Source organism: Phaethon lepturus, unplaced genomic scaffold, assembly GCF_000687285.1.
Source record: "Phaethon lepturus isolate BGI_N335 unplaced genomic scaffold, ASM68728v1 scaffold44530, whole genome shotgun sequence".
Taxonomy (NCBI): domain Eukaryota; kingdom Metazoa; phylum Chordata; class Aves; order Phaethontiformes; family Phaethontidae; genus Phaethon; species Phaethon lepturus.
The window spans coordinates 12,756-23,693 of record NW_010514923.1 but is presented as its reverse complement, the minus strand read 5'-3'; the positions used below and the strand labels follow the sequence as shown (position 1 = coordinate 23,693).

The following is a 10,938-nucleotide window of genomic DNA, read 5'->3' as shown; positions in this document are numbered from 1 at the left end:
CGGCCGGTACCCCCTCACCTTGGCGGCCCAGGCCGTCTGCGCCGTCGCCCAGGTCTTCATCCTGGGGCTGCCCTCGCGCGTCGCCTCTGTCTGGTTCGGCCCCACCGAGGTCTCCACTGCCTGCGCCGTGGCCGTGCTGGGCAACCAGGTAGGGGGGAAGGGAGGCCTCGGAGAAGTGGGCTTCCTTAGCGTTTGGTGTGGGATTGATTTTAAAAATACGTGGTTTCAGTGGGAAAAAGCATTCTCCAAGAAATGGTTACAGGGCAGCATTGGAGAGAGGAAGAGTGACAGAGCAGGGGCAAGCGTGGAGGTGATGCTCCGTCCCACCTTCTCCTGCCAGCCTTGCTTTGCAGGACCCTGGCGATGTGGCAGTGCATAGAATCATGCGAGCTGCTATCAGCTGTCCGGCGTACAGCAGCTGAGACCCTTTTCAGAAGTCATCCTGCTCTGCTTTCTCTTCCTCTTGGTATTCAGTGTCTTGTCTCTTACATCATTCATCTGACTGAATCTGCCCCTGGCTGGAGGGGGATGAAGTATGTGAACTTTTGTGGAAAGCCCCAATACCAACATCTATTAGTTCCTGCTTTCTAAAACAGGGCCTTGAATCACTAAGTGCCAGTAGTCAATGCCTTGGTGACTCATGAAGTTTTCTGTAACGCTGTGGTAGTTCATGTCACTGTGGGGAGCTGATCACTGAGTCACGGATTTCCTCGAGCTCCCTGGTCCTGGCTGGTTTGAGAGAGCTGGAATAACCATATCTGAAAGCACAGGTGAAGATGTGATGCTGATGAGTTTTTATTCCTTGCATAGCCTTGTTCTCACCACTTGCCACTGTCCCTGCTTTTTTGTGGAGACAAAACATTAAGATTCCCATGAACATCGCTGGCGTGGCTGAGGTCATAGGTACAGTTCGATTAAGGTAACAGGGGATTTGTTTATCCTCATGTGAGTCTAATGATGTTATGTTTGTGCACTTTGGATTATTACAGGGGTAATATTAATGTTACATATTTACAGTTAGGGTTGCTCATTATCTCATACCTGGCTGCTTACAGTTTTCCCAAAGGTTTTTCCAAACATTTTTTTTGTTTTGTTTTTTTTAACTGAAGTCTTCCAGTGGACAAGTCAGCTGTCCCTTTTGGACTGAAGATTTGGGAGTTGATTGGTTGTTTCAGCAGTTGAGCAAAAATTTTGCATCTGCTTCCTAGAATCAGGTTAAAGGTTTCATTGGCAGCTAAGTTTTCACTTCTCCTGACATGCACCAGTCTTCCTAGTAGCAAGGAGTTACTGGGGTCTCAGTTCTGCAGTACAGTGGCAATAATCCACCTGGGAGTCTGATATGGATGCTTTGCTTGGATGCTGAGATGTGAGGGTTGAAGTGGGGAAGGACAGGAGCAGGGATTTCATGGATAGGAGCTACGAGAAGGATGGACAAGGAAAATAGGAGTAGAATTGTCAACAAAAGACCTTAGTTATTCCTGGAGCGTATTTCCCTGCTGAAGCTAGGACTCACCTTAACGTGCTGATGTGCTTGGTGGTCCTCTACCACCTACCTGGGAAATACCTGCAAAATGCACAGACAAAGTGTGTTTCATCTCCCTCTGGCAGTCCTGCGCACAGGATAATGGCATATTCTGCAGCTGTGCTGTACCCCACTGGCTCAGAGCCGTGTGCTGCACAGGTCTTGGGATTCCAGTTCTGCTTGTGACCTATGAAGACTGATAGAGTGTCAAACAACGGAATTTCCCCGTTCTCAATTTTTGCTTTCTTAAAAAAACCAAACAAATCACCCCTCAAAAGCTAGACTGAAAGAGTAGTAAAATGACAAATTAGGCACTTGGAAGTTAGAAGTAACGTATATCCCAATGCAGTTCACTTCTGCATATGCATTACAGTACAGTCTCGCTTGTGCTTCAAGTGCACAAGGTGAACTCTCTGACAGAAACAGGTTGCTGTAACGGGTTGCTGGGCTGTTGGTCATCCGATTTCTTACCAGATATTTTGCATAACTTCAGAGCTACAGCAAACAGGGCTGGGACTGCAGGCAGGGGAGGCACAGAGGAGTTACCAAAAATCAGATCGCACCCGTTATCTCTTGAGATGCTGATCATTTGCAGTTGAAACACAAATTGGTGGGAACGCGGCGATGTAGCTGTCAAGGGTTGTTAGGAGTGCCATATTTCCACAAGTATTCAGCGTCTTAAACTGAGCACGCCAGACTCATTGGAACTTTCGATCCTTCTGGCCTTAACCTCTCTAGATGTGAAAGGTGAAAAACGGTCTTGCTTGACTTTCTTGGAGTATTGTGGGTACTGTATTGGCTCACATTGCGTGAGGAAAAAACATACCTTAAGAAAAAGAGTAACTGTGTTCTCAGTTCGTGTTTGTAGTGTTCATATACTGAAGAGTGAGGATAAAAAGAGACAAATTCTTCAGGTGAACATGGGATACTGTGTAAATCTGATGGTCTCTGGGGCAAAAAAAAAAAAAAGGCAGAAAAACCCTCATTGGGCATGTGCACAAAGGGTGCTTTGAAAGCACACTGGCACACTTTTAACTTGAGTACTTTCTGAGTGTTGGACTTGCTACTCTAACAGTCTTTGGTGCTATTTTTTATTTTTTAATTTTTATTTTTTACCCAAAATAGATGCAGGGTGTTTTAGTTTAAAAAAATAAAATTGTTCTAACACTTTAAAATGCTGTTTAGTTTTGGAGGAGCAGCAGAGATAAATTGGAGAGTAGTCTGACTGTTCTTCCTTCACGTTTTAAAATGCTTTGTATGTATACCCAAAATGTCAGTCCTTGTTTTTGTCTCTGTTTAATACAAAATCAGTTGGTACATTTGAATTGACTCCAGATACAAACCCACTACTATTTTATTTTGTAATTTTTCTTTATTTCCTTAGCAATAATTGCAGATGGAGGTTTTGGTTTTGTGTTTCTTAATAAGGATGTTCCTTTTCTCTTGCTCTTCTCTGCTCTATCAGTTCTGCGACAAACCTCGCATGCCAGTCTTTGTTGCTGTAATGGCAGGATCATGACATCAAGTGGAGTGTTTTGATGGAGAAAAAGAGAAGAGCATTTCTACAAGAGTAGCTGGAGTCTTCTGTTGTCTGTAGGCCTTCAGTTGCAGAACGACTGATACAAATTTATGTGCATGCACATGGGCACAGATTTTCCTGTGAAAGATTCTTTTGCAAAAAAACTTCCTTAATGCTTAATTGTTGAATGTGCTGTATACTGTGTAGTATATATATACTATACTATATGTAGTTTAATTTAGAAATGAAAAGGTTAAAAACTGAGTTATGGAAAACCTGATAGTGAAATGTCATTGTGAGCAAATGGCTCAGAAGTATGATACTAAAGGAATGCTTTTCCTTTATAGTTTTACTAATGCTTATTATGATATGAATTCTGAATTCTACCTAGTAAAGGCTTCTCACTTCTGTTAATTATATTTACAAGAAAATTATTTTGGTTTTCTTTCCTTGCTGTACAGCTTGGCACTGCAATTGGCTTTTTGTTGCCACCTGTTTTGGTTCCAAATACACCTAACGATATCGATCTAATGGCACATAACATCAGCATCATGTTCTATGGAACAGCAATGGTGTCCACCCTTTTGTTCTTCTTAACGGGAGTTGGTAAGTGTTCCATTTTTGTAATTTAAATGGTTAAATAAGGAGCATTTGCAACATCTCACTTAAAGCATCTGACTTTGCTCAAAGTAGTTGAGGTTACATTTTCTCCAGTTTACTTGTGTTCACTTACCTGCTGTGCCAAGGTTAAGCAACAGCCTGTTTACTGTATGTGTGTGGGGTGACCTCTCTCAGAGTATTTAGCTCACTTAGGCTTTTTGCTACAAGGACATTATGATATAATGTGACTTCTCTCTGTTAATCTTAGAATTCAGGTACAAATGTCTAGACACATTGCAGATGAAGCCTGTCCTTGACCATATGTTGGTAGCATTCAGATGTGACCAAATAACTAGCACATCCTTTGTGGCTGTGACTTGATTCTTCCATGAGAAAATCTAGAATATTTTTTTCATGGAAGTGTTAAAAAATGCGAGTTAATCTTCTGAAATTCATCAAACTGAAACACTTCAAAAAGAAAAAACATTAGTCTGGTGAAGACAAATCAAAATTTTTCCTCCTTCTTTTTCCCTAGTGTTTGAAGAAAAGCCCAAATACCCTCCTAGTCACTCTCAAGCAGTCCTGCAAACTATGCCTCCCGAGGATTACTCCTACAAGCAGTCGATTATTAACTTGTTCAGAAATACTCCATTTGTACTTTTGCTGATCAGTTATGGTAAGTGGTGCTGTCTGGCTGTAGTCTGGCAGAACGGTTCAAATGTGTGCTGAAAGCACATCGAGCTTTAGCTGTGCTGGTGCTTTTTTTTATGGGGGAGGGAGTGTCAGTGCTGGAAAATCTGGCAGGATTCAAAATACCATTTGTAGGTCTGGTGAAGAGATTTTACCTGGCAGATAAAAAGTTTTGCCTCTGATGTGAGTCTTAAATATCAGAAGATCAACTCTTTAGGGTAGCAGATCTGTGTGGCTACACTTGGAATGACTGAAGCTTTTCTTTTGGTACTGCAGGTATTATGACTGGGGCATTTTATTCTGTTTCCACGTTATTAAACCAGATGATAGTAACTCATTATGAGGTAAGATTCTTGAATCTTCTTTTTGTGCTTTTGTTGTTGTTTGTTTTTTTTACTGTACATTTGCAGGGATGATGTTTCTTATTATGTAGGCGCTGTGTGTGCTCGGACATTTGGTTTCCTTTATACCTCCCTACGGTTTCTTGCACCATACAACTATGGGAGTCAGGAATGTTTGTTTGCGCTTATGACTGCCAAGAGGTCTGAACTTGACTCTGAGTGGAAGCAAGTTATTAATGAGCACCATATAAATATTTGTTGAAAGGGAGAAGAAGTGAACGCTGGGAGAATTGGCTTGACACTGGTGGTGGCAGGAATGGTGGGTTCGATTATTTGTGGTTTGTGGCTGGATTACACTAAAACATACAAGTAAGTGTGGGTAGGCATGTATGGGGTTAGGGGTAGGAGAGCAGTGCAATTGCATTAGAAAAATACTACAACGTAAGGGCTTCACGTGAAGTGAACCGATGATAAAATGCAGTTCATCCCTGATCTTCTAGCAGCCTTGATGGAGACTAGTTTCTGAGGCTACAGCAAAAGCTTGAGACTCTTACTGGCTCTTGGCCAAACAAAATGAGAGAGGAGAATGTAAAGATGCGAAGGGTTTTTCCATCTACTCCTGCCTCTTCAGGAGTGTAAGGCTAACAAGGAAAGCACTGTATGTCATACATACAGTAGCCAGGTGGCCCAGTGGGCTCCTTCTCCTAGGAAAGCATAAAGGCTCAAAACCTACTCTGTGTTGTTTTCTAAAATGGACAGTTGATGGATTATCTTTTTTTAAATACTACTTCTGGTCCTATTAGTAAGCATAACATTTGCTTTAACTCAGGAGGTGACCATGGCGCAGAACTCTGTTAGGCGGTAGGAGCTCCTGGGTCCATCATCCATGGTGTGGTGCCCTCCAGGAGTGAGCAGTGTCCTGAAGTGCTGCTTGCAGTGGAGTAGTTCTCCCCTGTGACTCTCAGTATATTATGTGCAAGAGCTCTAGAAACCTAATGGATGTTAATGATGCAGATTGGCTTTGTTTCTGCATGTGTTTGGGCTTATAGATAAGTGATATGTGCTTTAATATTTTGAATGACATCCCTTATTCCAGATTTAAAATAAATAGAATATTGTAATGAGATTTGTTTGACTTGCCTCTTAGGCTGACTTTTATCACTAATAGTGTTCGATTTGGCTGCTCATGTATTGAAGTATTGTATAATGGGCAGCACTACAGAATGGCCAAGAGGTACAATCTGTATTTTGATAGCAGAGAACGAAAATAGTCTTAAGGTAATAGTATATGCTGTGATTGTCCACTCTTTGACAAAGAGTCTGAGTCAGTCTCTTTAGCCTTGAGTGAAGCAACCATGTAACCAAGGCAATAAAGACTTTAGGGATACATTCTCATTGCATGGTATGTTTGAGTCAGAATTACATGAAGCAAATTTTATAGCTGTAGGATGTCAGTTGTCAGACAGTTATGTAATGTTTGTGTTACTGTTCTGTGCTTCAGCAATATGCTATGACCTTATGTTAATAATGTTAATTTTTTACATTTTTTTTTCCTTTGGTTGGGTTGCAGGCAAACTACTTTGATTGTTTACATTCTCTCTTTCATTGGATTGCTGGTATTTACTTTCACCCTGGACCTCGGATACCTTATAGTAGTGTTTGTGACTGGAGGAGTACTTGGGTGAGCAATTAAAGAGGACTAGAAGACTTGCTGTAGTTCCATCCAAAAACAATATTTAACTTTTAACTAAATGATTCTACTGTATATTCTGTCATCAAGCTCTCAACCTATGCCTATAGCTCACAGTACAGATATGGTTTACTGGGGTTTCACCTTCTGTTACATCAGAATAAATCTAAAATAATTCAGTTTTCAGTGAATTTCATTTATCATTTTTATGGGCATAACAGAAGTGTCTATGTGGTCAGTTTGTTTGGTTCCAATTCAAAAAGCTGCCTGCAGTAAAGTTTTATCTTTCTGTTGACTGGTGGGTAAGTGATTAGAGTTTAACTGAGCAAATCTAGGAAGATTGGCTTCTGTGCATTTTGATTAATCTATATTTTGATAGGCCAAGCAACGTACCAAGTGCTTTGTTCACTCAGAAGAGCGTGTGCACTTCTCATAGATATGTAGTGTAAAAGCCCCAAAAGGTGCTGAGGGAAAGGTGCTGTATCCAGGCATGGCAGTCAAGGCAGAGCCCAAAGTGTCTTGAGTTTCAGTTCAAAAACCAATCAGCCAACCTCAACCGCATTAAGCCCCTGGTCTTCTTGTCACCTGTTGGTCCCCTCGGCTTCTTCCACAGCAGCTTCTAGCAGATATTCCAGTGTTCAGCCTCGCTCCCTACATATGGTCTCTTACTTTTGTCCTCCAGCACGGATGTTTGGGCTGATCAAATGGTGGTGTTCATGCATGTCTTTCATTTGAAAGTAATTGGCTTCAGTTATCGGGTGGTTTGTGGACTGGTCAGAGAAGGTTGTTTCATATGTATGGAGTGGTTATGGAAAACGGGACAAATATGTTAAAACATCCTTGTCCTAAAAAGAGATGTACGGCTACAATTGTTGGATGAGGTCAAGGGAATGAAGCAGGCAAAGCAACTATTGAATCATGTTAGATCTTGAAAACAGACAGTTCAGAATACCAGCTAATTCATAATACCATGTGTTTATGTTTGATTTTCTTAACTGTAGTAATAAATGAAGGCCACACCTGTCATCCTCTTACTCTCCTCTTCAACAGGTTCTTCATGACTGGCTATCTCCCCCTTGGGTTTGAATTTGCTGTGGAAATTACATACCCAGAGTCTGAAGGCACTTCCTCTGGTCTCCTTAATGCATCAGCACAGGTTATATAATTTTATTTCTTCAAATGAAGTAATGTTCAGGAAGGCCACTCTGCTCAAATCTAAGACGGCTTTCTTAGACTTGGCTGCTAAGTTTCTGTTGTGTTGCTGTAGTCTTAATTTTTTCAATTTGGTTTGTATAAGATGTGACCTGAAACTTTGCAAGGTAAAGTAGTGACTCTTTTCTATGTGATCCTGATGAAGTAACTTGTTTGTTTATAGATATTTGGAATTGTCTTTACACTTGTTCAAGGAAAACTCACAACAGACTACAATCCTCGTGCAGGAAACCTCTTTCTTTGTGCTTGGATTTTTGTGGGCATTATCTTAACAGGTAATTAATCAGAAATGTAAGTAATAATTTCTCTTTAATGTAAAAATGTGGAGGTCTTTTTGAGATTATGAATTTCTGGCTAGTTTTTAGATGTCTCAGACATCTAGGATTTAAATATATGTGACTCCCTGTCTGGGCTGACAGAAGTTGTAAGTGCAGGGTGTGTTTTTTGTTTTTGTTTTTTTCCTTTGTTTTTCACTTTAAATACTTGCTGTGTGCACACCCTTTGTTTTAAGGATGATGTTGCTAATACATGGACAGCCATCTGTCACCCATTTCTTGAGTCCTGTCTATCTCCAGAGTAGGATAGTAAATGTGAGCAAATACATAAATGGAGAGAGTTTGCAGTTTTCCAAATGCAAAAGTTGCTGATGTATTCCTGAACTATACCAGTGACTTACACATGCGGGTTCTTACAGATGTGCTGAAAATGCTAAAACTATCAAGCTTTCCTTTAAGTACTCATGGTTTAAAAGCTTTTATTGTAATTTTCTGCGTGTGCTTTGTGAGGAGCAAGTTCAAATTGCCAATAAGTACAAATCGCAGAAGAGTGAATACAGGTATTTTGAATATGCGCTGAAAGCAGCTTCTGTGTGTTTATAGTGTACAAACGTTTCCCTTGAACTGCAAAGTTGTGAACATGCTTTCTCTTTATTTTTTTTGTTTCAGCCTTAATAAAATCAGATTTGCGAAGACACAATGTGAATTCAGGGATTATGAATTTGGATGTTAAAGCTGTAAGTGGTGACTCTTTTTACCATGACTGTATTACTGTACTTGAATGCTTGTTTTCTATTGGCATAATAATATTAACAGCAAAAGAGTAATTGACAAAAACTTACATCACACTTTCCATGCTGTTTTGGAACAACAGAGCCATGTGGGATGCTGCCTTCACGTATCTATTTCTCCCTTTAGCTCCCATGGGGAAAAAAAAAAAGTTAAAAACCTTCTGCTCTCAGATTTTCCTGACCTGTTGGAGAGGAGGGCCACAAAAATGACCAGAGGGATGGAACACCTCTCCTGTGAGGACAGGCTGAGAGAGTTGGGGTTGCTCAGCCTGCAGAAGAGAAGGCTCCAGGGAGACCTTATTGCAGCCTTCCAGTACTTCAAGGGGACTTAAAAGAAAGATGGGGACAGACTTTTTAGCAGGGCCTGTAGTGATAGGACAAGGGGTAATGGTTTTAAACTAAACGAGGGTAGATTTAGACTAGATACAAGGAAGGAATCTTTCACCATGAAGGTGGTGAAATCCTGGCCCAGGTTGCCCAGAGAGGTGGTAGATGGCCCATTCCTGGGAACATTCCAGGTTAGGTTGGATGGGGCTCTGAGCAACCTGATCCAGTTGAAGATGTCCCTGCTCATTGGAGGAGGCTGTGTTATAGACTACATATTTTATTTAAAATACCTGCAGTTTAAGTAAAGTAAGTGTCTGATGAACAGAAGTCATGCTGCAGTTTCTATACTGTGCTGTATGAAGAGCTGGGTCTGCTCTTCCGCTAAGCAGTCTCTCGATTTAAATGAAGAGTGAGCATAGCACTTTTTGCTGCTCAGGAGGTCCCAAAACCATGTTTCGGCAGCTTTTCCAAATTATCCCAGTCACTAGTAGAAATAGGCTGACATTGGAAACTTTTTTTTTACCTCTGTGGTTTTTTTGATAATTTGGATCAAGATAGTGAAACAGCTTTTTGGAGTCAGATATTGAAAGGTCCTCTGTCATGCCTCTTTTTATGTGTAGGTGTCTTGCATATGGAGCAGCTTTTGATCACCTGTGATAGCACACTATTAGTGTCTGCCTGAGGTCCAGAAACTTCCAAGCTGGTGCTATATGAGCTAATGTGAACCTGAAACCTGTGCAGCTGTGTGTGCACAGTATGGCATCCTGTGGGTTTTACCAGCCTGGGTTGGGGCGATCTTGGGGGTGTACATGCTGACTATAGGCAGTGGTCCGTGACTGTTCTGTTTTCTGTTATGACCTTGCTAATTAGCCTAGACTGTCTCACAACTTCATTTATATTAGCCAGGATATAACAAAAGCCTGGAGTCCTTGCCCTGATATTACTAGACATAATTGAGAGCTGCCCATGTTAATAAGGTACAATAGCAGTTTGGTTCTAAACCTTGATCATCAAGATTCTACTGTATTTAAATGTAATGGAGAAAAAAAGCTGAGAGTTAATCTCCATGTGATAAATATCTATGTGCATTAAGTAAATACTTTAGAGTTATACTAAGAAACTCAATTCTATGTTTTTGGTTTTTTTTTTAATTATGGAGAAAAAGGAAACTAGAGCTTTCTAAAGATTTCTAATTTGGCTAATTAACTACATATACTATTGGAGTCTAACCTAATAATTACCCAAGAATACTGAAGTTAGGAATAGCTTCTGCTGTACAACAGCTTAATTTCTGCCTTTTTTTCCCCCCTCTCCAGGTACCAGTTGATAGTCCTGTAGAACCTGAAAGTACTACATTAAAAATTCAGTCAGCCTTATAAAACAGAAAGAAGGTGGCTTAGAAATGCACAAGTTTGGTTGGATACTGGACAATATTAATTAGTGTAATCACTGGATTTGTATATATGAGTAGTAAAATGTGTTTGATGATATTGGTGATAGTTGTGTGGTGGAAACTATGAAGATGCTCAGTTCATTTTGCCCAAGATGCAAATAGTTCACGTTTGTACGGAATATTTATTTTAACAGTTTTCAAGTTTTGCAGTTTCATTAGTAAAGAACTGTGTGAATACTCGCCATGCTAGGGAGACATGTACACTCAGGATGCATACTTGAAAAAATCTGGAATCCTGAAGTACAGTCATCATGTTGAGAAGTATCTAATCTTCTTTTCCCCAGACAATTGAGAGTTAATTTCTTGTTCAATATTTGCTAGTGCATTTGAAAAGTCAGAGAGTAGGTAGCAGCACAGCTGGAGGATGTACACAAGTTCCTTTTTTTCAAATCTATCTGTATTTTTAATATAAGCCAATGATTCCTTCTGGGAAACTGTCTATAGCACAATATTGAAAACAAGAGATAACTGCAAACGTGTGTTTCATACTGCCATCCGATGTTTCTTTTGCCTTGGAA

At 40.4% G+C, this 10,938-nt stretch overlaps 1 protein-coding gene across 1 annotated transcript; it reads left to right on the top strand.

Annotated features, from left to right (window-relative positions):
* Positions 1-4: 4 nt before the first annotated feature.
* FLVCR1 (feline leukemia virus subgroup C cellular receptor 1) lies at positions 5-10,346 on the top strand (the record flags this gene model as incomplete). Its single annotated transcript, XM_010294329.1, has 10 exons — positions 5-148; positions 3,503-3,647; positions 4,177-4,317; positions 4,608-4,675; positions 4,938-5,041; positions 6,243-6,353; positions 7,413-7,518; positions 7,738-7,849; positions 8,519-8,586; positions 10,284-10,346. Coding segments are annotated over 10 exons (1,062 nt in total), but the record flags the coding sequence as incomplete, so codon positions are not given.
* Between the last annotated feature and the right edge of the window lie 592 nt (positions 10,347-10,938).